This window comes from Porites lutea, chromosome 2 (genome assembly GCF_958299795.1).
Source record: "Porites lutea chromosome 2, jaPorLute2.1, whole genome shotgun sequence".
Lineage (NCBI taxonomy): Eukaryota > Metazoa > Cnidaria > Anthozoa > Scleractinia > Poritidae > Porites > Porites lutea.
This window is the reverse complement of record NC_133202.1, coordinates 42761014-42788294: the sequence shown is the minus strand read 5'-3', so window position 1 is coordinate 42788294 and position 27281 is coordinate 42761014. Positions and strand designations below refer to the sequence as shown.

At 38.4% G+C, this 27281-nt stretch overlaps 1 protein-coding gene across 1 annotated transcript; it reads left to right on the top strand.

Annotated features, from left to right (window-relative positions):
* The first annotated feature begins 501 nt into the window (after positions 1-501).
* On the top strand, positions 502-25937 carry LOC140927050 (transforming growth factor-beta receptor-associated protein 1 homolog). Its single transcript, XM_073376715.1, has 31 exons — positions 502-660; positions 1087-1139; positions 5427-5520; positions 6638-6701; positions 6813-6847; positions 7555-7590; positions 7877-7933; positions 8321-8428; positions 9185-9262; positions 9729-9791; positions 10871-11034; positions 11350-11398; positions 12036-12128; positions 12527-12622; positions 12702-12806; positions 14155-14236; positions 14889-14944; positions 15072-15113; positions 16010-16132; positions 16904-16974; positions 17416-17484; positions 17672-17744; positions 18505-18642; positions 19203-19303; positions 20143-20257; positions 21247-21336; positions 21534-21601; positions 22728-22800; positions 23356-23490; positions 24259-24314; positions 24770-25937. The coding sequence occupies exons 1-31, from the start codon at positions 532-534 to the stop codon at positions 24933-24935; spliced, it is 2682 nt and encodes an 893-aa protein (XP_073232816.1). The 5' UTR covers positions 502-531; the 3' UTR covers positions 24936-25937.
* Positions 25938-27281: the final 1344 nt, after the last annotated feature.

Here is a 27281-nt window from a genome sequence, read left to right as displayed (position 1 = left end):
CCCATGACTGCATAGTCTGTCTTCCGCTCTAGTTGCTTTGAACAAAACAATCATTTTGAGCGTGAGAAAAGTTTATCAAAAAGTTAAAATTTGTTTTAAATTTCTGTTCTGAATAGTGCGTTCATTTCAGAGAACAAAAATTTGCCAAAAATGCGTAGTTTTTCCTTTAAATTTACAGATAGACTTTTCCATGACTACCGTAGTAAATTCATTAGCATTGCGGCGGAAAGGGGCGCAACTACAAAATGCTATTGTGCCTGTAATTATTTTCAAATTGTTTTTGAGGAATCTTTAACCTTTGTTTATTGGAGAATGAACTATTCGCAGGGTCTTTACACATCAGCATCAACGAAAAATGCCATTCCTATGAGTCATTTCTAGGAGAATGAAAACGTTTTTTTATGAGGCAAACTCAAAGAAAAGAGAAAATTGTTGCCCACGCAATGAACCCACACGACACCCACGCACCAGTTCAAAAAACGCGAGGAACTGGTACTACTTGAGCCCGCCATACTAAACCATGAAAACAAAATGGCGGAGTTTTACAGCCATCTGAACACAGCTGCGTATGAATCTCATGCAAAAGTGAGCTTTAAAGCGTTTGAAATCGCACCAGTTATCGAAAGGATAGTAACTACATCCGCAGAAAGGCCCAAAACTGTAAGTAGTTTGTTGTAATAATTTTATTATGTGAACAAAATTCCATTCAAGGTTCTTATTATTAAGAGATTCACACTGTAGGGGGTTTACCTCGGTGTAAGAACCTATGATCTTTTTCTTTGTTTTGCACCTTTTGTTTTCCTAGGTTTTGTTGTGTTGACTTCTTTGATTCCTTTGCTTTACGTCACTCGTGAGTTTCACAGGTTCTTACACCGAGGATGAGCCACTGTGGGAATTTGATCGATTTTGAGATTTTTCTTATAAAACTTGTATTATTTACGAGGCCCTCGTAGGGATGGGGAGGTGAGTTTAAAGCACTTGTAAACTGACGTTACACGAAGCACATCGAGCGGTTGTATACTAAATAACTTCATTATAAAAGTAAATGATGTTGTCATTAAAAAAAAAAAAACAATACTCTTTTAGGTGGAATGCATTGACTGTGCAGCTCAGAATTTATATATTGGAACAACGGATTGGTATGTCTGTATCAGGGGGGTGGGGGGGAGAGAGTAGGTCTGGGACCGAGAAACGATGTTCTCACAACTTACAAAGCGGTCACTTTATGTGATGGTCAGAGGATAATTCCAGAATTTTTCCCACAGTAAATATTTTAATAGAAGCGAGAAGCCAACCAGCAGAGGAAATGATTAAAAAATTGAAAAAATAATATCATGCATCTTTATTTTTCTTGCATATTTCAGTATTTGTCCTTTGGTACTGAAATTGTGCAACCGTGTTAGATCTTAACCAACAACAGTGAGCTCGATCGATAGATAGGTTACATCATTTTTTCCCGGGGGAGGACATCAGAAGATTACATGAGTTATGATGGTGATAAATATTACTGCAGAAAGCGTCAAATTTATTGAAAGTAAGTATATTCAAGCGAGCCTCATAAATATGAGCTTACAGTTGTACATATCATACCTGAATAAACGTTCACACTTCATAACATTTCTCTTCGTTTATTATGATCAGTCAACACCTTGAATTCAAAGATAAAATTCAAAATGATTCAAATAAACAAATCACAACTACGACCCAATGCTCTGTACCTTGAAGCGACCTTAACTTTCCTAACGTTTGCAGCAAAGCACTGCTCGATAGCTCAACTCTTCAGCGGTTCTTGTCAGCTATATGCAGCTATATGTTGCATATTGCAAACTCTGCAGAGGGAAATTGTTTAACAGAAAAAGAAAACCACACACTATGTCTGAAAAGCAACATAAAATCAATAAATTTGCAAATTACCAAAATATAATAGTGAGAAACAGTCCCTCCTTGGACTGCCACGTTTTTGTTCCTTCTCAAAACCTTTGATCTACAGTTTTTGATGTAAAGCGCATGATCAGTACGCAAATCCGCTGGCAAGACCCTTGCTGATTGCTTTGCAAGTTGTAAGAACATCGTTTGGATGTCATTTAAGAGAATGTACAGAGGAGTAGCTTCCCCCCCGGTCTGTATGATAGACCCGTGGGAGATACTTCCTTATAACAGGCTAATGGGGATGTGCTGCTGTATGGGGTCACATTTTCTCAACTTGATTGACTATAATGGGGTCACATTAATTCAATAGAGTTACTAGAATGGGGTTGGACATTTTCGGATTTTTTTGGGTAAGACAGTTCTTGTTATTTACAGTTAGCAAATGTACCAGAATGTTTGTACTCTAGATGAAGAGTAAAGCATTCTTCATTCAATCTGACAAATGTGTCAATTTATAAAAATAGAAAGTGACTAAGTTGGTATCGCGAAAATTACGTATTAGCCCAAAAGTGACTAAGATGGGATCTATAATTGGCCACAGAATAGACTATAATGGGGTAGGGGCTCTGAGAGGCCAGCAGCACTGCTAATTTTATGCATTGCACAACTTTAAAACAGTAGCTTGTTAATTAAAGTCAACTATATACCTAAGGGGACGGCTAAGAATTTCTAGGTGACCATTTCATTCATGTACAGTTTTCGAAGCCCATCTAACAAAATAGAAAAAAGGAAAGATAAAATTTGAGTTTCAAAAATGTGATGGAGAGAGGAATCAGTAGAATCCACACTTTTGTAGTACGTTAAATTGAGTCTAAAATTTTGGGTAAAATAATGCTAAAGCCCTTGTTTTTTGGTTTTATCTAATTCACGGAACCCACAGAACCCACGGAACCTACAGAACCTCAAATTAAAGCAAAAAAATGGTCATGCATGTTCCTGAATATGGCGTAAACCATTTCCAGGGTTGGGATTTCTTCTTCTTAATACAATATGAAGATTTTTACTGTTTTAGACTGATCAATTTACCAGATGTAGTGTGGGCACTGGTCTAGGCACAGGCAGCCTAAAAGAAAAAGCCCTACTCAGGTTCCCTCAAAAGTTGTGTAAAATAGATTATTTAGCAGTTGAATTTAAAACTACAATAATTATCAAGAAGTGAAAAAAATGGGATAGAATACTTAGAGACTCCCTAATGGAGTCTCCATTTTACACCATGTGGAGATGGCAAGGGATGTATTTCACAAGATCAGTTGTTCAACCACATTGGATACTTGCGTACTCTGTGTTTGGTTCCATGTCGTTAAACATTATGTTAACTTAAATAATTATTATCCTTTCAATGATCAGTACACTTAAAAATTCATTCACCTAAGAATAAGCTTAAATGTTTTCATAGAGCTTATTTAGTTTTAAACAAAAATACTTGTAGAGATGCTAATACACACAAATAGACTCCTGCAAGGAGAAACAAATCAGATCACATGAAAGAATGTAGAATCTGTGTTGACCAGAGTGTTCACTGTAAACTATAAATGGGGTGAAGCATACCACTGTCCTCTTTCAGCATTTCTAAATCTCTTCCTTCCTCTTTCCGCGTCTCTTCGCACTTCTGCGACTCAAGACTAGACTTTTCATATTGAGATACTTAATGTATGAATAGACTTAAATTGATGTTGGAGACTACATTAATTTTGGTTCCATGTTGTGGTTCAATTTTATCCTTGGTTTAAATTTTATAAACTCATTTTTAAACTCATTATCATGCATTACTAAACCCCAAAACAAAGGGAAATGAAATTTCAACCAAGGATAAAATTGACCTACAACATATACATCCTAGATCCATCGTATATTATGTCCCTTTTTTAAAAATAATGAGGTATTGCTGTGGCTAAGTAGTTATAATTTTAAAGTAGTATTAGAAGATAGTTAAAAAAAGCCAGGAAAAATAGAATAGAACAGGAAGAGGAAAGCAATGAAGACGAAGAAATAAAATTCCTTTGTTGGAGTTGGAGCATGCACCCTTTCGCAAGCAAAAAACTTCGCGTGTTGTGACTTAAACCATTTAGCCAAAGTAACCAATTATTATGAAACGCACAATGATAATATCAATTAAATAAGATTACCGTAATTCCTTGGATAATAGCTCGGGGCGATTATTATTATTATTTTTTGCACCAAAAGGGGCCGATTATTCGAGGAAGTGATTATTTCAAAATATTGCTCCCTGGAAAACATGCAATAAAGATTTTGTTTTATTATACCATTAAATAAAAAAAAATAATAATCACATCCAAATTTGGTTCCTTGATTGATTTTCAAAGTCAGTATCCTCGGCATCAGAGCTTGCATCGTCACTGATCAGTTTTGCTGGATCAGACTCTAGTTCAGCTTTGCTCGTTATTCAAGGTGTCAATTTTTTACTTAAGAGGGGTGGGGGGTGATTATTCGAGGGAAGTGATTATTTTGAATATTTTCATCAAAGGGGGGTGATTATTTTGTGGTAGGTGATTAATTGTGGGACAGCTATCATTTGAGGAAATACGGCGTGTCATGATCACGGAATAAAAAGAAACACTTCTTGGACGGGTTAAATTCGTATTAGTGGTAAATGAAATCTACAAATTGACTCATGGAAACATATTATGTGCCAAAAAATGACAACAAAAGAGAACTGGAGCTTTCAAAACATCTTTTCCGACCTTGTGTGATGAGGTATAAACTGCGTGTTTACATTATTTCCATGATAATTAATTTTTGCAGATTTATGACTTGGAATTAAATTTTAAGTTAAGACTGATAAAATGCCATTTATGTGCATTAATTGGGAATCTCAGTTAGGCTCCTTATTTTGGGCTACATGTGGGTAGACTAGTGCCCATACTAAGCTCGGTATCTTGATCAGTTTAAAATAGTGAGAATTTTAATGTTGAATTAAGAAGAAATTGCTACCCTGGAAATGATTTAGACCATATTCAGGAACATGTATCCGTTTTTTTTTTTGCTTTCCGTAAGTTTTGAGAGTTCTGTGGGTTCCGCAAGTTAGATGTGCCACTTGTAATTTAAAAAAGAATCAAGTTTCCCTTTGATGACTGAAAAGCTACAAATTTTATAGCGTTGCTTAGAGTACATTTTTAGAGATCTAAAAGTACCCTGCATGGCCCAAAAAGTGTTTTTAATATATTTAGGAGGAAACCGTCGTTGGGTGCCCTTGTCTTTTATTTTCTTCTATTTTTAGTACCCTGAGTTCTCTTGTTTATGTCATCACTAGAGGACAAATAGTTAACAGGAATTATGCTTGGAAGGATCTACTGTTCTTTCTAGAAGAACGCAGCAGTTCCCTGACTTAAAAAAGCCAGTTTTTTTACTTTGATCTGCCAACAACTAATCTTTGATATTAATTTTATATAATTGTGTTGGCAACGTATTTATTGTAACTAGAGCTGTTTCCCTACCACTCTTGTTGGGATTTAAATAATTATTTATTTTGTCTCCAGTTTTGTTCTTCATTATATCATTGATGAAGGAGTTTCACCACTGAGTAAAACAACATTTCAGTCAGGACTGCAAGCATCCAAGCATCTTGGAATGGTTTGTTTATAACAAACAACTACAGTTGAACCTTCTTTAAATTGTTTGCCTTTTAAGTAGCCACCATCTATGAGGCTGCCAGTAATAATACCCTAAAATAATAATTTAGAAAATAATAATAAGTGAAACCTCTATTAGTGGCCATGAAGTGCTTGATACACTTAAGTGCAGTTTAGCTTTTTTAAAAATATGTTAAAGGAAACTGCAGCTCTAGATACAGTGTAGATGGTAATGACTGATTGTCAACCACATTGCATGTGTGTTTCAAAATAAGATGATGTTTCTGCCGAGGAGTTTGCTAATTAAGAGTAGCCAACCTCCATTAAGCGGCCACTTGCCGGTACCCCAAGGGTGGCCGCTTTAATGGCGGTTCAGCTGTGTACAGTGTATGTTTTAATCTTAATTTAACATGATACACAGTCACCTTGCTTGTGTGAAGTCATTATACAATGGCAGATACAATGTAAAATTAATCCAGGTCAACCTTGAACTTAATGTAATGATCTTCCATTTTTACCTTCTTTTCTTATTAACTGATAATATTAAGCAGCCTTTTTGTACAGGTTTTTCGTTTTCTTTGACAATCTTCAATTTTCAATATTTCCTTTTGTCTGAAATTAATATTTCATTTTTAATTTTAAAGGAACGGTTTCATGGTTCAGCTCATGCTCATTAATGAAAATGCTGTTTTCTGCCAGGACATGCTGTATCGTCTATGCAAGCAATATGATCATGTTATGATGTTGTCAAAGAACCATCTCTCTTGGCAGTCACTTGATCAACTTGTGTGCAAATAGCTGTAAATTATCAACCATGGAATAAAACCTTTGGGTCAACAATAAATTCAACGTTAGCAGTGTTGGCATGATCCACTAATTTTTTCTGCCATTTTAGTACTCCTCCACCCTACTTCAGGTTACTCTGAAATACACTTCTACTTTGAAATACACTCTGAAATCACTGAGATACATGTGAGTGGGATTATTAACCAACAGAATTAATAAACAATTGGAAAAAAGTAATTTAATTAATGTGCATGTGCTGAACCGTGAACTTGTCCCTTTAAAGAATTCTCTACTTTGTTGATGATAAACTTTTTCATTTTCATTGATTTCAGAAAAAGCCTGTTGTGCAGGTGCTGACAGCTCCAGCAATAAACAGACTTCTTGTGCTCTGTGATGGTATGTTTTTTTTTTCCTGCTGAGGGGATAACACTCACCCCACTCTTGATTATTCTGAATATCTCTATCCACCAAACTTTTAATGTCGTCTGTTCATGTTTCTTTTGGCAGGTGGAATTTTGATGTTCACTATGTTTGGTTTAGAGGTGAGTTATATTATATTCTATTACCGACATTTGTATCATATAATCTTAAGTACACGTAGTTAACAGGGTTTGCACAGTCTTCTTAAAAAATCCTTGGATTTTAGTGGAAATTCTTGAAAAGTCCTTAAATTTCTTTGCAAGTTCTTTGCAAGTTCTTGAATTTCCTTCAGCTTTGAACGTAATAGCGTGAAAAGTGTTTTTTTATTGCTTTTTGGTTTTCCATGAGGAGTATACTGTAAAGCATTTTTTGAACATTTTATGCAATAAGTAACTATCAATTTAAGACAAGTGTACTGAAAAATGTAGGTCAAGTTCAAGCCTTAAAGTCTTGTTAAAATGGACTGGGAATGTGCATTTTTGTACAATCTGTGAAATTACATTCCCAGTAGGTAGTCCTTGACAAGTTCTTGAAAAGTCCTGAAAAAATGGTTGCAATTTTTTGTATGAACCCTGGTTCACTTCCAACTTATGTACATATGACCTTACCTATGATGGAATAACAATGTACACTCCTTGCAAGTTTACTCCCTTAGCAATACATCCTGTGGATGTAGCTTTATATGTCAGATTAGCATTCCCTCCAAATGGGTTGTAAAATTATTTGACTTCCAAAACTGCAGATTTAAAGGTGTTGGACTTATATCAGGTTGGAATGTTGATTATTGTTATAAATCAGTTGCCTTTATTGGTTTCAAATTTTCTTACAGTTTTTGGCCACAGGATTTAAAGACAGATTTAAAGGGGTAAGTTGATCGACAGCAATATATTTCCAAGTGGTGTTGATTTTTGGAGATTGCCCAGAAGCAAAAATGCATGAACCATATTTATAGAAGTGTATACATCTAAAAAATCTGCTTCAATAATAATAAACAATAATAATGTTTAATAATTATAACAGCTTCAAGTTTTCATGGCAGTGAAAAATTCAGTACATGTATTTTTAGTAGAGGCAACTAAAGCTAGCGGCTATTATGCATTTTAAAACTTTGTCAGGAGTAATTGATGTTGAATCTGACCTGTGTTTTTTAGGTGACTGCAATTTGTAGAAATGATAACCCAAACTTATTTGATCCATTTGCTGTTGAGGTAAGTCCTCTTTATTAAAAACATTGGATAGATTTTCATTGTATTGATGCAGTGCAGTTGTGTATATTCTATGCCTTTCCCCTTTTACATTACTCAATTTTATGTATTTCCCTTACGTCTCTGCAATAATTAAAAATGGAATATTGTTCAAAAAAAAAAAGAAAGAAAAAAGAGAATAATAATATTGTTGCAAAGCTGCTATTATCAGAACTTTTATGGTTGAAACATTAAACAGATTAATTGGAGTAGTTTGAAGAGGAATGCATGTGGTCTCTCTCCAGTTATTTTTATATTGTAAAATGGCTCACTAATTCATGATGTCATATTTGTAGTTTATATATATAAAATAATTAAAAGAGATTTTTTACTGGCACCATGTATTTATAGGTTTGCATGGCACTTTCTAAGAAGAGAGCTGTTCACATTTTATCAGTTACTGAAGACAAGATCATTCCACTAAAAGAAATTCAGCTTCCAGAACCACCATTACATATGGTAAGTGACTTTGAGATTAGACTGCTGTTGATATTAAAAAGATGAGCTTGGGAGCAGGTGCCTTAAAGGTGGAAGGGCCTATAGCGTAAAAGGGAAGCATTGTCTTGGAGTTAACCATGGCAACCAAGTGAGCACCAACCACCTCAAAAACACTCCTGACCCCAGTATCATAGGCTGTGAATAGCAATGATCAGCAAAGCAAAGCAAAGCTGAGATACCATAAAATTCTGAAAATAAGCCCCTCCATGTATAAGCCCCTCCAAATATAAGCCCCCCAAGCCGGTAACACCAAAAACCCTCCGTTAAATCGCCCCTCCAAATATAAGCCCCTGGTAAAAAGTAAAACAAAGCAAAAAGGGTAAATTAACTTGCAGCTATAAGGCTAGCCCAATCGATTTTGAAATGCAAATTTCCCTTTGTAGATAACCCCTCCGAATATAAGCCCCTCCAAAAATAAGCCCCTCAAAAAGGGCCTTTGAAAAAAAGAAGCCCCGGGGCTTATTTTCGGAATTTTACGGTATGCAATCACATGTCAGCCCCTGCAGACCAAGCAACCAGCCCACACAAGCCTGCCTGCCTTGGGCCCAACCGCTGACCCGCTAGCATTGTCTTGAGGTTAACCTTGCCTAAATTACAATTTAGCCACATTTAAAACAATACATGTTTTCTGAACCATTGATTATTAATATGTGGTTTTGAGCCACTAGAATGGTTTTGTTGTGTATAATTACATCATTGATTTTAAAACTCATGCAGGCAGTGGATGGAGGTGCTGTGTGTGTAGCATTGGCAAACCAGCATAGGTACTGCATGGTCAACATTCAGACAGGCCAGGTACAGCTTCTTTTTACCCTTTTTATTCACTCTGTATAATATAGAGGTAAAGGAAATAAATACAGTCATAACCCCTTTTCTTGAGCAGACCCACTCTTGTTCCCAGAGTTGGCATTACCCTTGTCCAGTGGAACAGGTGATAGTGAAACATGGTTTTGCTGGACAAGGTTAACACAACATTGGGAATGAGATTGGAATAGACCTCCCTGCAAACTGGAAAAAGTCACGGCAAAAAGACAAGGGTTTTTTTTTTCAGACAAAGGTTATAATTTTTAGAGAAGGTTTTGTAATGCAGTTGTTCTTTTGTGAGGATCTTCTTTATATTTAGTTTTATCCATCTTCAACTATCATAGAATCTCTTTATGTTCTTGTCATGCTGTTAGCTAATAATTTTATATGTATCATATGCCAGGCACATTGTACTAGTTGTAATTACTCTTTTGCTTGGCTATGTGCTGACACTTAGGTTCAAGAATTGTTTCATTATGAAGCTGAGATGACAAAAGGACTGGTCATGGGTGTTGGAATGGTAAGCTATCTCTAGGAGTGTTGGCGAATGGCCATACGAATTTGAGGATTTCAAAAAATATTAATCTGGTCTCAGTTGTTCAAATGTTGGATGGCATTATCCACCAGATTAATCCCTATCTGCTGGATAGTGCAATCAGTGTCCCTAGCACTTATCCACTGGATAGTGATTTATCCAGTGTATAGCACTGTCCAACTTTTGAACAACTGGGGCCTGATCTGGGAAAATGAGTACATGGTAGCAGTAGTACCATTTGCCACACCTATCTACACATGAACTGCAATACGCTAATATCCTGGGGCCGGTTGCTCGAAGCCTGGTTGGCGCTAACCGTTGGTTAAGAGGTATCAAAATGTATAGGTTTCCATGGTATTTAACGCTGGTTAGCACTAACCATGCTTCGAGCAACCCGGGCCTGTTAGTTAATCTGTATGACTTGTATTTTTCGAATGTCTTTTGGTAAGATATTGGATCTTAGGTATCATGACTGGATGCCATTTTTTGGTCTCAACCTCGTGCAAAGTGTTTCATAACAAGTTGTTTTTGGGTGTGGGATAACCCACAGTTCAGGAGCATATGATTTTCTTAAAGGTCCCAGTAATTACCAGGCCCATTGGGCTTTTTTTTTACATGTGCCATGTTTAAGTTCAAGATTAAGCTTTTCACAGTTTTCAAAGTAGTGCAATGTAATTACCAGATAAAGAAACAAAATAGACTGGTTAGGGGGCTGGAATCCTCACTGACATTCTTTAACATGATTTTGATTTTTAAACATGGCTTTGATCTGAAAAGTTACTGCACTTTTGAGAAATGAACCCTAGGGTCCACGGTCTATTTTTCACATTAACCTCTTCCCATGAGGCTCTTGGGGCCAAATGTGCCAGAATTTCTCTCTTTCCCCAATCTTAACTTCTTCTTCTTGCTAATTTTTTCTATTTATAATTTACATTTAGGGGGATGTAATTCAAGGCTTTTCTGCTCTTGTCCTACATGTATTTGTTCAATCAATAATCCAGTGTAGTCCACTTTTGAAGCGCACACTTGGCAAAGGTCATCATGTTTTGAATTTTTCGTTGCAGGAAGAATTTCTGTTAAATGGTCCTACAGATGTCATGGGAATGTTTGTTACATCTGAAGGTACCTCTCAGAGAGCTCCACTCAGCTGGTCAGAAAGGTTGCTGGCTCTTGGCTTTTCTTTCCCTTATGTGATTGCACTGGGAGCAAGTTCCATTTCCATTCACAGGTAAGCGATACTTTGCTGTCTATGCTCACCCAAAATGTGTGAAGAATAGCTTCACTTATGAAGAGTGTCTTGGGTATTTTATGCAGGGACAAGGATTATTATAGTCCGTTAGCATGCAGCTCTCTTTGCAGGAGATCAGAATCCAATTCTCTGGTGTGACGTCAAGTCACACCCAAAAAACAGAGCACTGGTGGGAAAAGGGGGTTAAAATGAGTGCACAGTTGGCTTTGGGTTTGTCAATCTAATGGGTGCTGCTACAAGTTACTAATATAAAATATTAAGGAACTTTACCACTTTTCTGTTTTGTTCACTTAGCATTATAGGACAAGACCAGAAGTCAGAGAAGCACTCACTTTCATTTAAGGTACAACTGCCTGCCACTATCAGCCCCATTATGAGCTTATACTGTGTATGATATGTGTTTGCATAGCCCCTCTTTGGCATTTTCCTAGGCCTTGTTAGTCAATTCACTTTGGTAACATATCTGAGGCAAAATAACTTCTTTGCTCGGACCAGTGACCCGAAACGCATTGGCCGCATGGAATAATGACGCCTAGGTTATAGGAAAGATATGTGTGATACAGACTGTAAGTGAAGTCAGAGCTGTCACTAAGATTTCAATTTTCTTGGTTAATACACCAAGTAGGGAGGGGGATGATACAACCAGGGATTTCTTTCTTTCTTTCTAATTTTTATGAAGGAAGCTGGGGTTCACATTTTATATTTTGCCCTTAATGACAGCTGCGGAAGTGATAACATATGTAGAGATAGACCACACCACCATGGAAACTTCCCCTCCTTTTTCTGAACAGAAGTGTGGGTTCAAACACAGCCAGCATGTTCTTACCAGTATTTTTTTAACGCACTGGTTGGTAGTCCTACCAGGGTTTGAATGTTACAATAACCTTGTTCAATCTCTCATTTATGTGTTATTTAGTTTTTCTCAAGTTTAAAATATTACAAATTATGAAATTCTAACCATGTTGCCTTGGTTTTGTCAGGGGGGAAAATGTTTGCTGAATTACGACAACCAGGTGTTTGTTTGTTCTCCAAGAGAAGTCTACTGTTTGGTGCAGCTTCCCTTTAAAAAACAGGTACTCATTTTTATGCGGTAGGTAGACATTCATACCAGTCTGCTTGAATGCCAATTTCTCTTGCTCACTCGTCCGGTCTGTGGCCTCCCACCGCTTAGAATATCGTGACGTGAGGAATCTTATGAGGTTGACTTGTGGTAAGTCTATATTTATGATACAAGGATCCAATGCATTTTTGCAAATATTTGCGTAGAGATGAAGCCTAGAAATATGGAAGAGGGAAAAAGTAAAGGTGCTCTCTGCGCATGCCCACCCACTTGGCATCAGGAACAAATGCCAGCATAACACACTCAACTTAAAACCAATTATTTTTCGGGTACTTGTGCTCTTTTTTGCTCGATAATGACCAGAAAACAGCTTCACTGGCTTCATATTGATTTTTTGATTTTTTTTTCCAGGTTCAGATGTTATTAAATGAGAAGAGAGTGAATGAAGCTCTTCAGTTGGCACATGTTGCCATGGAGACCATGAATGGGCCTCAGAGAGATGAGAAGGTACTTGAGTATATTGTTAATCCACCATAACTGACTGTTTGTAGAGTTTTTTTCTTATCATCACCTTTTTTTGTCTTAGCTTCTTAGTAGAACTCAGCAGAAAGCAGGTTTAATTTACATGGCGGAAGGTTACTTCACCGAAGCTGCTAGTCTTATGAGGGAGGGTGGACTGGATCCAAGAGAGGTACATTCTGTTGTCTCTATCAGACTTTGCTATTTGTTTACCATAGTAGGACCAAGAATGAACCGAGGTTGTGTTTTTAACAATTATTCCTCAAGCCCGAATGGGCTCCGAGTCAAGCTATTGACTCAGAGGCCATAAGGGCGAGAGGAATAATTGTTTAAGTAAAATTCAACTAGTTGGTCAAAAATATCGAGAATAAAAACATTTTAGCTAGTTAAAGATAGACTTTAATCCTTTTTTGCTGCCAAAAAGCTGGCGCTTTTCGCTACTAGTGGGCTATAACATATAGCCTAGTAGTAGCTCAACCAATCAGAACGCAGCGTTGACAGTAGATCACTAGTTTAGTTGGATTTTACTAAATAGTGATACATTCCTCGACTCCAGGCATGGCTGGAATGGTACCAGTATGGTAAACAAGCAACCCTTGGATTTAAATCAGGGACCTGCTCTGAGATCCGGAGCTCTAAACCTTTTTCAATCAAAGGCACTTAGCGTATGAGTTTGGTGCAAAATACTGGGCTTTCCTGGCGTCAGTTGCATGAATTCTGTGTCACATGTAACTGTAACATCTGGACTGAATGTTTTTTTTTTTGTTTTTGTTTTTGTTTTTGTTTTTTTTTCTGGACTGAATGTTACGTCCTACGTTAAGATGGGTAAATTTAAGCAATGGGACAGCAGAGGAAAGAAAACGGCCAAACCTTCTGTGACAAAGGGACGAAAGTTGTGTTTGGGAAAATTCTGCGCCAAACTTTACCTTCCTTTTAACAGTCGGATCTTTTAGTTAAAAAAGAGAAAAAACAGAAAACAGTGAATCTTAAGTTAAGATCATGACAAAACAAAACTGGCTACCGGTTGCTCTGAGTGCAAAACTGAGTAAGTTACCACAGGAAACTACTAGATCACAGCCCTGTAGTTTTATTATCCTTAAAAACTGAAATACTTGCGTTCATTTTTTTATACTACTACATGAGAAATTTCTGCAATTTGATTGGTTTAGAGCAGTGGTATTTCACCTTAACTGAAATACCTACATGTGAAAATTACAAACCTTCCACGGGTAGTAGTATAAACAGTTAATAACATGATTTGTACATGATATTTGGCATCAATACCTCTAATGATATTTCAAAATTGTCTCAAATTTCACTCGCCTACGGCTCGTGAAATTACGTATAACAATTTTGAAATTTCACGCGTGGTATTTATGCCAAATATCACTACAAATCATGCTATTACCTATACAAATCCTTGAAAAGTCGTAACAGTTTTTCGAGAATGGATTGAAGAGGATTTTTAGAAAGTAAATTTACTCCCCGCTTTTTAATGCTCATATCATTTTTATTTTCAGCTAATAATTTTATTTCCCCCACTGCTGTCATCAAATTGGAAGTACTTACCGTCAAGAGAATTGATCGAACTAAGTAGCCTTGGTAAGTCTGAAATCTACTCCACAAATTACTTGCTGTTTAAATGATGATTTTCTTAGCCTGCGAGCAAGCTCTTTGGGTCGCTCTTGCGCCCCGCCGCTAGAGCGCCCTGGAGAACTTGCTCGCAGGTTAGATTTTCCCAACCCGTTTGACATAAAACCTATTTTAAGAGTCCAAAAAGTATTCGTTGTTGTTAGAAACTAGCACGGAGTTATGAGTTTATGTTTCTGTACACCCATGTAAGGTAATCCAAGACTCTCTTGGATTCTGGATTCTACGCTGTGGATTTCGGATTCCAGAATGCGGATTGCAGGATTACCCGGTACCTCACATGGGGCAAGTTCTCTACATGCACTAGGCATGCAGGGCTGAGTTTCCTGCACCGCCGGGGTTTCAGACGTTGAAGTGTTTTGAGAAAAGTCGCGAGAGAAATGTAATTTGAAACTTTTTTGAATTCTCTGCCTAGTACTTAGCTGGCCTATTATCGTCCTTAAAAGGGAAATCAGGCAACGCGCGTTCGCAATTCAGCTCTTTTGCCTTATCAGTATGGAATTTATGTGCTCGTTTCTCAGACGTCATTTCGCTTGGAAACTAGTGTTGGCTGTGTTCTCAGGCTAGACAAACAATTTCACTAATAGCAGTTTATTTTTTGCAGTGAAAGGCAACAAGCAATTTTTAGTACAGGCTAAACAGTTACTGATGCAGTACCTTGTAAGCTGAGTTCTTACTTTCCCCTTTATCATGAGCTGTTATCAGTTTTGCAATTTTAGTCACCTTGTTAACGAAGTGGTGAATAAAGGGGTCATACTGAATATCTCATTAATGCTTTAAAACGCAGGAGGAAACAAGGAGGGCTGCAGATGATGCTGGTTACAAAGAGGTAAGATCTGTTCTGGATACTGATTCTCTTGATACACACACTGGCTAAAATAATGCGCTTTTCATTAAAGCCAAACATTTTAACCATAAAATGACTTGCGATCAGGCGTTCTTTTTTTTTCTTTCGGGGGGCGAAATAGTCGGCGAACGGCGAAGGGAAAGGTCCTTCTCCCCTCGTCTTTCAGAGAATAAGGGAAAAAAGACCGTCTGATGGTAGGTTAGCCTTAATGATATGTTCAATTTAGAGGGACCATACCAGCTCTCACAAGTGCGCCCCCTAGCACGATGGTGTCCCACCAATAGATGAGTACATCGTACCTTTAAACCTCCCATAACTTGCTCGAAAAGACATAATAGGTAGGTAGGTATAGGGAGGGAATAATCACAGGCTGACCGGCATACCTAAAAATGTTCTGTAGGTAGTTTGCTATCTTAGTTACTCTGATGTCGGTCTATGATATGTGGAGAGTGTGCTACGCTTTCGTTTTCTCGGCCTCTCTTGGAAATCTCCTCTTAATCTTCTACGGGTACGTTTTTCGCTTCGGTCGATCACATTAACGTCCCTCTTAAGAAACACAGGTTGTCTTCAAGGGGTTCGAAAGGTCACGTTGTGACTTGTAATCGGTAGATTTTGATCCATTATTTTTCTTTTTCAAGGTTCTTGGTCATTGTGATAAGCGGAAGCGATAAACGCAACCGTTCGTTATAGTTGTACTCTAGAAGTCGCATTTTATTGAAAAGCGCACTAAAACCTGAGTCCAACTTGTTGGGCTTAGGTTCTGCGATTTCTGTTTCTTCCTTTGTTGCACCTCTTGTAATAGAAGTGAAGAACGAGTTGAATAATATTTCGTTCGTAGCGTTTATCTGATCACAGAGTATTTTCTCTGCGTCCTCTAGGAAGTTGACACAGCGCTTGTGAAATTATACATCGAAATCAATTCTCCTTCGCTTCAAGATTTGGTTTCCAGCGAAAATTACTGTACTGTTGCAGATACCGTGTCTTGGCTTCAGAAATATGAGGTAAAGTAAAACGTCTAGACGATAAACTATTGTTTATAAATACGACAGAAAAAAAAACTCTTTGTTACAAAACACAGTTTCATTAGTCTTCAGCCCGTTTAGTTTGTTCTGTTATTTTTTTTGGCGTAAGAAACTATCTTAATCTATTTTAGTCAGACTGAAAAACAATTGGTTTCCCTAAGTTAGCTTCCTTTTGTAATGTGCAAAACCCAGAAAATGTGAATTCTTTTGCGCTTTGCGCGCATAGCTTCCCTTTCTTAAGGTGAATTTCCACTGTTGCGTAATTTTTACGTGTGTACGCACGTAAATTTTACTCGCGTGAATAAAATAGAGGCAATGTATGGAAGGTCGCGCTTTATAATATTTATGCATGTAAAATTTACGGCCAAACGCACGTAAAACTTACGCGACAGAGGAAATCCACCCTAATACCAATCTCCCTTTTCCCTCGCTGGCCAACACAAATATTCGGCTATTGTGCAGTCCGTCGTCTACTTTAGCGTACATGTAGGGTCGCAAAAAATACTCCGCAAATATTTCGGAAACTGTCTCAAGTTAATTGTCCAAGAATTAGAGTACCTGAATGGACTGAAGAGTAATAATTTTTGTGTTATGAAAAATTAGTGTTTCAGTGTAAACAGAAAAAATTTTGTTTTGTCAACTGGGTTGGTGAAGAAAAGTTAATTAACAGCTGACGTCGAGAGCGCCAGCACTTTTTCGGAGCATACTTTTAGTTGCTTTTGTGACTCATATCCTTGTTGTTTTTTACAGAGGTACCACGCTCTGGCCCTGTTCTATTGTTATCATAATCAAACTGCTCAAGCTATGGAAGTGTGGAAAAAGTATGCACTAACTCTGTACCAGAATATACTAGAGGAGAAAAAAGGTTTTTACCATTTCCCGTTAAACGTTTTTGAGAGGATAACACTGCAAGGTCTGTGACGGCAAAAGACACTGGTGCCTGCGAATGTTGACCACTACTTTGTTATTTATTTATTTAATTTTTTTAGCTTCGGCTATGAAGCAAACAAAACATGCTTAAATAAACCAGGTTTAACAAATTCAATTACACCAGCCTCCCAGAAGTGCATGTTGCAAGAAACAGATAACCAAAGAAAACTACTTCGTCCTAGGCTCATTGTGTCGCGGAAAACAGACAGCGCAGGGCATCATGTGAAGCGCATCCTTCCCTTGAAACCACACGCCCCTCGCAGGACTGAGGAAGGGAAATGAGAAAGTTGCTTTTTGCTATAAAGTGATAGTTTTTTCCTCTTTTTTAAAAGGATTATCCAGGAGAAGATAAGAGATCCAAACTTTCCTGGGATGGAGTATGTTGTCAGTTTCCTCTGTAGGTAAGACTGTTTGTATTTTTTGATACTGGGAATTTTAAAATTTAAGCCAGGAAAAAAATGCTTTGATTTCCGATTTTAGGGCTTGTTATACCACGGTGTACAGGAAACACGGCGAGTCAACAGGGAAGTGAAATCCTGTTAGATATGTTTAGCCGAACAAATAATTGATTTATGTTTTATCATTTAGTTCACAGGATTTTGAACTACTGTGGAATCACGTGCCATGGCTAATGGAAAAGGATCAAGATATAGCAGTTAAGGTAAAGTGTTCGGTTTGAACATTGACCTGCAATCCAAGATAGGCTGTGCCTCTTCTCCATTTTTAGCAAGGAGACGAGGAATGGAATATTTCATTATTCCTCTTTCCCCATCCCCTGACGTCGTTCCAAGCCTTTACCTTACGGGTGAGAAAGGAACTTTTGTAGTTTAAAAAAAAATTGATGGTTTATGATTGCCCCACCGATCCTGTACTTTTTAGGACAATCACTGACATATCTCACTTCCTTCGTCTCAACGCGTAGCCACTGAAATATCCATCAGGAAAACGTAGGATTTTGTACGCGATCGCGCGGTTTACATTAGGCTCGGTGTCTCGATGCGCCCGAGGTACTTCCCACCCGACTGGGCGTATCGAGACACTCCAGGCTGGAGACTCAGCCTAGGTTTGCGAGCAAGACTTCAAGCATTCTTCAATTACTCTTTGATTGAAATACGCAGCAGGTGAAAATTTTTGCTTAGACGCGTTTGTCAGTTTCAAAATACCCAAATTTTGTCATGAATTTGTCATTTGCCACTTTAGAAAGGGGAGAACAGAGAAGGAAACTAGGGCCGAAATTTCTGAAATCTTTTCTGTGGAGGCGTTGTTCAGCTAGTGGCCAATTTATCCCCTGTCCCTCTTCCCAGAAGTCTTTGCGATAGTTAACTCGATCCAGTCTCCTCGTTTCTTAAGTGGCGAATTCTTGTGCGGCAACACCCTTGTCTGTAAATTAAAAACTTTGTTGTTATTTTACATTGTTGTAGATTTTCACTAGCAGCTCAGCAGATAAGTCTTCAAAAGAGGAAAAGATGAAGCCTGACTTAATAGTAGAATATCTTCAAAGATTCCCAGTGGCATTACAGCGATATCTAGAACATCTTGTGTATGTGAAAAATTATGAGGTAATTTGTACTTTATTTTAGCCGTTCATACATGTCATTGAGTTGAAGTTTTATGTTTTTCGTTTTAAACTCATTATAGTGTTTTTCATATCCTAAAACAAAAGGAAGTGATATTTCGACCGAGGATAAAATTGCGCCTTTACCTTACATTATCGAAGAAACCGTGTACTAATTTTAAAAAAATCGTGTATAAATTGCTGGTTTGCATCTGACGTCACGGTGGCCATGTTGTTTGACAAGAACAAAAGCGTTTCTTTCCGCTGGGAACTAAACTCTTTTTCCATACATATTTTGGGGAAAAGAAGTTGTAATTTTGGTCAACCAACTTGGCCCCCCTATAACGTAGTTGGAGACTATTAATAGGTTTTTGTTCCCCAACGGTACCCTTGATTTCCACCGATCTCTCGAGTAGGGTCAAAGGAGGAGTGCGGGCTCATTTTTCCGAACAGCGGCTAGTAATTGAGCCAACCCAAACTGCCTTCTATGAAAATTTTCCGTATCTTTGAACCAATGAGACAAACAATGGCAGAACTAATCGGTCTCTCTGCTCTCTCAACTAGAAAGAGAAGTACCACACCCATCTAGCGCTGCTTTATCTTGAACAAGTGTTGAAAATGAGACGAGAACCGTCATGTTCCTTAGAAAAACTGAACGTACAAAGGTAGGAATTGGGCTATCACAAGCCGGAAAACTATAAATAATTACTAGACTAGAAAAAAATCAAAGTAAGTGTCAAACTCAGACACCAACCTACCTCGCAAGTACTTTATGCATGCGCACAGCCATATCTCTTGCTTTAAGGTTATACATGAGCAACTACAGATCGTCAGAAGGTCAGGCTGAATTAAGCGTACTTAAAATTTTTCTACCGCTGAAATAGTCCTAAAGCTATTTCCTCGGTAATTGTCGGGCAAAAAGCGAAAGGTGCGCCGGAAGGAGCGGTATTCTTAATCGCGCTCAATCTCAAGACATGACGAGGACGACTACGAGTACGAGATTTGACTTAAATTTTTTTCGCGTATTCTCAAAATATAGACTCCCCGGAAAGCTTCATTTTACCATTTTTCACTAGAAAAGTTAGCACTGTTACCTTTAGTCTCGTGAAGGAGTTTAAACCCTCTCCAAACCGCAAAATGATAAAACTTCTAACATTTGATAACTTGTTTTCCACACTTCGACATTCTCGCTAAAACTCGTAGCAGAGTGACGACGGCTACTACGTTTTCCCGCCAAAATGACGCTGGTTCACGCGCGAGCACTACTTAGTATTGAGAAAATCTCTTACTCGTTGTCGTACTCGTCTTAGAATCTAAAGGCCTCTAATGCGCAATTGTCTTCTTGTAAAAGTGTCCCCGTTTTTCTTGTCGGTCGCCACCAAATAGCAATTCAAAGTCAACAGAAAGAGGCGATCTGGTTATGTTTTCTCAGATTACCCTATCCGTGACTTTTGTCACCTTTTGGGAAGCTCCTGTAAACAGCTTGATTTTTTTTTTCTTTTAGAACTAAGCTCCGCCACATGTTGGAGTGGTCATGTCTGTACCGAGTGACTCTCTTGTTGTCTAAGATTAATGATGATTCAGATTTAGATGCTGAGGCCGCCATTCTCTATGGAAAGGTTGGTACTGAGACGCTAAGTTTTCGAGTACAATAGGTACTTGACATTTAAATTTTATTCTTTTGTACAACTGCCCAATTCGTTATATCGCGCCTCGCGTTTAGGAAACAGATGTGTACTTGGAACGAGTTCAAAAGGTCATGGTTTGTGATCTGTGATCCGTGGATTTCGATCCGTTTTGTTTGTTTCTGTGTTTCAAGGTTCATTGCCTGTGATCGTCCTGTTGCGGGCAATAATTGACTAGTTTGGCTCGAACATGTTTCTGATCTTTCGTACAAATGTCTACCTTACTTGCAAGAATAAAGAAAAGTCTGTCTCCCTCCCCTCGACAAAAATTTCATTCACCATCGAGATTCCCTTCGCTATTATCGATCAGTCTAGAGCCATTCTCAGTTTCGTTTTTGAGGGCGAAGCTGGCATGAGCGAAGGCGTTGCGTTATGATTTGCATTCCCCCCCCCCCCCACAACTCAAATGACTGACGGAACACAGAAACCCAAAATCCCATCGAAGTTTGCAAAACACGCAGCGCGATACAACAAATTGGCTGTAAAACATGGAATATAATACTGCAGTAAGTGGTGTCTCATTGTTTGATGATGGTCGAACCAATTCATTGCTTTTAATGGATCATGTGAGCATACTGTCGGCCGACACTATTGCCCTTGTCTGTTATTTTATTTTTGGTACGTGTAAGTATAAACTTATTTTCGAGGTTTGGTTTTATGACCTACTTGTTTTTTCTCGTTTTTTTTTTATTTGGTATTTGCAAGGTGTCAAAGCCAAGAGGGTAGCATAACAAAAAGAAGAGTATAGTGAACAAAAAGAGAGTCATCCTTTTTCTAACATTTTCTAACAATGGCGGCAATTGTTGAATATCTCGTCACATTACTCCAACAAGTCACGTGAACTTTACAAGGAAAACAGGGGAATATTTAAGAGCGCCGTCAATTTTGCTGATACTAAGCTTATTTTGAATTTTTTTCTTCAGATGGAGCAATACAGTAAAGCTCTAAAGATTTTAGTTTACAAACTTGAGGATTACGCAGAAGCTGAAAGATTTTGCGAGTTACATTCTAAGGTGATTATCAACGCTCGTTTATCGACGAATAGATAGCTAGATATCTTCATTTCTGATGTACAGCGCGCGAAGTCTAAAGATCAAAGTATTTGTGAATAGTTTTCACCGCTTGAGTTTGTTTCACGGATTACCTCTCATATCTCTATAATTAATTCGGAGCGTAACAGGGTTACCGTCGTTACATTTGACTCTTTTAGGGCAAGGACAGAAACTTTCGCACGAAGCTTTTCCAGACTTTGCTAGAAGTCTACCTTTCACCAGACGAGTAAGTAGATGAAGAAATCATTGGCTAGTTTTTCTTATTTTTGAAAATGTGAAGTATTTGTTAAAGCAAGATCAAGCTCCAGTCTTATTTCCCGTGGAAAATACAGTGAAACCCCGATATAACGATTCGATATAACGAAGTTCCCGGTATGGCGATGAATATTCTAACAGTAAAATGTATGAAAATGAAGAAATGATCGTCGCAGTGAACGCAATTTATGCAATTGCGTAAAGAAGCCTGAAAAAAAAGGACTTCAACGGGGTTTGAACCCGTGACCTCGCGATTACCGGTGAGATGCTCTACCAACTGAGCTATGAAGCCACTGAAGTTGGGAGCAGGTCAGTTGTGGGTTCTTATGTTCCCGTTACACTCATTTCTTTCACGGGAACATTCTTCATTTTCATTTCATTTCCGCAGTTCATATATGATTTATTTCATATATCATTAACAGGAAAATGTATGGGACAGAACCCCGATATAACGATATTATCAGTACATAGTCACAAATTAAGAAAAACATTGAATTTTACACAATAACATTACAGTAATCAAGTAATCTCTAACGTTTCTACCAACTTACTTGGTCTAGTTGGGCTGTACATAATTTTCATAACACAAACATTGAAACGAAAACGACTTAAGAAGGACTGTTGCAAGTGTGTCGTGCGCAATAATGCATTAAAAACAATGAACACGCGAACTCGGTAAGCAAAGATTTTAACAGTCGCAACTTCAAATGTTTAAGTTTAGTTTTATTGCACTTGTAAGATTCCCCCCACAGAATTTACTGTGTATAACAAACTTTGAAAACTTCTAGTGCTTTGCAAACTGTTTAAGGACATTGCTGCGTGCTTGAAATGTTACATTTGTAAATCATTAGATACTCATTACAAAATTTAATTAAATAATGTATGCAGTAAAAGTACATGTTAAGTTTGCCCCGATATAACGATATTTTCGGAAATTTTACGGCCATGTCGTTATATCGGGAGTTTCAATATAACGCTTCCTCTATATAATGATATAATTTTACAGCTTCCTTGGCATATCGGGGTTCCACTGTAAAACTCTTCTGTAGGGCGTGATCCCAGGTTAACTGCTTCATATCTTTTTTCTCAATTTTCAGGGAACACGAGCCATTGATAGCGCCAGCTGTAGCACTTCTCAATTCACACATGGCGGACTTTGACACTGCTGAGGTATTGTTACTCAGTCTTCTATAACCACCACCTTTTCCAACATGCAAAGTATCTTACAGAATTCGCCATTTGCTCATCTTCCATAATACACCTTGTTTGCCCGCCCCCGCCCCCACTAAATTTTGCATTACTTTTGTTCCCAAGAGAAATCAAGGACAATGTCCATGCATTTTTTTGAAGGGGGGAAGGGAGTGGGGGGTATCAAGGTTTATTATGGAAGATGTGCAAACAGCAAATGGGCCATTCTGAAGTTGCGCTTATGACTGGGTCAGTGAAGTTTCAAACCATACTATGGGACTGTTGTAGGGGAGTAACGCAGTTTCCTGCTACCCTCCTATTAGTAGAAGCGAGTCTTAAAGTGAAATTCACGACAACACAATACACAATACAAACACAAAAGCTTTTCTAGGATAATTTTCTTTTTAATTTTAGAGTATCCAGTCCTCAAATTGAACTGAATTGGCTTTTTTCCGCTTTTATATCTGAATTCAACCCACCTTTAAATAACCCGGCCCATGAGTTAAAAGTGTTTGTGTCGTTTGCAATTCTTTTTAGGCGATGAAACTTATCCCTGAGGAGTGGTCGATTGGCCTCATTTCTCAGTTTCTAAGCGGTTCATTGCGGTTGAGTCTTCATAAAAGTCGCACCACTAAGATGCTGAGTTCCCTAGCTCGAGGGGAAAACATCAAAGTAAGTGATAAGAACTCTTGCTTGGGACAAATCCCTCGGGCATTCGTAGACTCTTATCCTATTATACCGTCTACTGCCGCTTATATAACCCCTGGGCTTATACATCTTGTAACGGGTATTAGGGGGAGGGGCTTATATCCCAGGGGGCTTACAACCGGAATAGAATTAACAGGCGCAAAGGCCTAAAACTGCTATCAAAGATGGCTTTAACGAAATGGAACAGGAATTTCCGTTTGGGAAACAGGACTTCCTTTTCATACGTTCCGTTTCTTCAGGAAATCATTTTTCGATGAAGCGACCCAAAAACTGTCGTCTTCCATTTACTTTCTAACTGGATTGTCTGTAAACGTTTTGTAAATACAGTCAAGCTATGTCTTGTGTATAACGGCCCTGTATATAGCGGTCACCGGACAACTTCCCGAAAATTTTCAATTACCTTATATTTTCTGCAAAGTTGACCTGTGTATAGCGGTCACCTTGCCATTTCCTAACGGTGAGCGTTATAGACAGGTTTGACTGTAGTGAACAACCGTAGTTTCTGGCGTACTTTTTCTAGCGAATTAGCCAGAAAGTAATAATTCTATGACCCGGAAATGGCCAAGGCTAGCCATGAATACCAGCACATCATAGGTATCAAGTGGCAGTATGCCACATGTTGGACCATTCTAAGCCTGCACCAATTTATTGGATCTTTGTTTTGACGAATTTGTATTCTGAACATGTACTTGTATGCATCACGGATTAAATTTAGTTATGGTTTCGTTTTAGATGAAGAGTTCTCACATGATATCCCACAAAGCCCATCTTTTGGTGACGGAAGAAAGGTAATCCTTCGGTCAATTCTAAACCACAGCTCTATAATTCGAATTTAAAAATAGAAACGATACAGGATTGGAAAAAAAGGAGAGAAATACAAGGGAAAAAATAGCCTGGGAAAACAGGCGACATTTTGCGACGCCACTACTGGTTTCCCTGCGAAATGACGTCTGAGAAACGAGCGAAGAAATTCCTACTGATGACGTGTGGGATAGTGCTTCTTATTGGTTAAAATTTGCTTCAACCAATCAGAAGCTTTGCCCAGATCTGGGTAGTGACGCGTCACCATCAGTATGGATTTCTCAGACGTCATTTCGCGGGGAAACCAGCGGTGGCGTCGGCTGTTTTCTCAGGCTAGGAAAAAAGCAAACAACAGAAGAAGAACCATATTGTGTGCTGCCACTGAATCGTGTATTTATTTATTTTTATTTATTTGCTTACAGTAATTTTTGTTGTTCTTCAGGCTATGTCAGTCTTGCAGGAGGCCCTTTAATGACCCGGCCGTTGCACGCTATCCTAACGGCGTAATAACTCATATACACTGTGCAAGGAACAAGACTGTGTGTCCCGTGACCGGTCACGTGTTCTCTTCTCTTGAACAAAGCAGTGAGGCTCCAAGTGGCGAATGATAATATGCCATATTTCACGTGCTTGGACCATACGCGTGCCTCTACCGCGCCCAGATCGAGGGTGGGCAGAACAACGCAGGTGGTATGTCACCCTTCAGGGCCCAAGGAAGCGTACATCAGAATCCAGCTTTCGGGTCATATGGGGTAGACGACTATATGGCATTTAGCCATGAAGTATATACCTCTATTACGTGCTCCTCTCGGATTAACATACGGCCTTCGTATGTCTGACTTGTGCTGCTTATCGCTTGGATTTGTCCACGATAGAGCGGTTTTCATTTGAGTGTCGAAAAGTAATTGGTTTTGCACTTTCTACACGATGCGATTGGCTTAAAAGATTCGCGCCACCTTTTCATCCAATCAGAAGTAAAACCAAAGCCAATTGTGACGCGCTCGCACGATTTTCCCGCGCTTTGCGTCAGCCACATGTAATTACTTCGAGTTTTGATTGGTTGAATGTATTGTCTGTGTCCTATGTGATTGGCCAGAGTAATTACTTTGGTTTTGGTTTTACGACACTCAAACGAAAACCACTCTATGGCGGCTACTTACAGAAAGGTCAACCCTCATCGCTAAAAAGAAATTGAGAAGGTTACGTTATGTGGTCTTCCCTTTTTGTGGCAATAAAGACATGAAGAAACAGATTAGTGCTCGGTAATTTATCTTGAATTATCACATTCATCTACCTGTAACCTCTGTATAAAGTTTTAGAACAGTGCTAATGGTGATAACTTTAAAAGTGAAGTTTATGCGTAGTCTCAAAGACAAGATCCGCACGAGATCTTGCATGGCATGAATGTGTTAGCTGAGCCCAAACAAGAATGTTCCTGGTGCTTTTATTTAATGAAATTTAGTCATTTCCACGAAATATTTTACAATAAAATGTTTGTCTATAATTATTTTTATAGCGGACTAAATGTATAGAACCCTAAGTCGATCATTTTCCATGAATATGCTGAATTTGTACATAGAACAGATGGAAAATAAAATGTATATATTTTTAGAAAAAACATTGGTAGATAGAAAATGATTTTCTAAATAAAGAGATACAATAAATATGGAGTCTTGCCAGCCAGTTACTTTTACCAGGATAACAAGGCCCGTTATAAGTTAAGTCACTTCCTCACACCCGCTTGACGTCGATCAGCGAGACCAGTTGCGTAAAACTTTGATAATTTTATACTGTTTCTTGACATAGTTACCGTATTTATTCGATTAACCGCCCTGGGCGCTTATTAAATTTTTGGACCTTGAGAGTGGGCGCTTATTCGAGGTGGGCGCTTATTAAATTTTCACCATATTCAGCAAGTGAAGTATGTTTATTTTGCAACAAAACAATAAATGCTAATAACAAAACGCGAAGAAGTAACAAAGCAAGATTTCTGTAAAATACTCTGAAGAAAACTCCGTCCTCGGGGAAGTCTGTTATTAAAAATTATTCACTCAAGTGGGTGGGGTAGGGGTGCGCGCTTATTTGAGTTTGATTGGGAGGAGGAGAGGGTGGGCGCTTATTCGAGGTGGGCGCTAATTCGAGGCTGGGCGCTTATTCGAATAAATACGGTAATTAAAGTGGAATGGTTGGGAAACCCTTTGTTATAGGTTTTTGTTAGTTTTTTTGGACATGAACGTGCACAACGTTCAATAGCATTCCTATCCTTTTGAAGTTATTGACGAATAGAAACATTGCATTTATTTATTCAGTCATAATTTGTGAACAAGAAACAAAGGATTGTGGACAGTCAGGGAGCTTCCAACATAACCTACAGCACCATTGTTTTCAACTTTGATGTTTGCCGGGTTTCCTAACTAGTCTCCTCTTCTAACTATGGTCTCGAAGATCAAAGACAAGCGGATACCGTACTTTGTAGAATAAGCGCCGATGCTCCAATAAGCGGTCTTCCCAGAATAAGCGCCTCCCTCCTTCCCGCCCCCCCCCCGCCTGTCTTTCTTAATTAGCAAGGATACAAGAAGAATGCAAAGATATGCAGATCATTGACAAGGATGATCTTGAGGATGATGAGATAATCGACATTGTATAAACATGTATACCGATACAATAGTGTGTAAAGTGTATGGGTACTACGATACGCTTGGTTACCAACTACTATTCTAACAAACGAAAGCAAGACTTTTAATTTCATCTTTTCTTTTCTATTAAAGATTAAGTTACGCCTCGTTGAAAGAAAAAAATTAATATGCGCCCCCCTCGATTAAGCGCCCGCTTTCTTTATGAGCACCCCACCACAGGCCGCAATTTTAAATAAGCACAAGGGCGCTTATTCCATAAATCTGGTACAATTCTCTGGGCGTTGAGATAAAGTTTGTGGCTGGGCTGAACGTCGGACT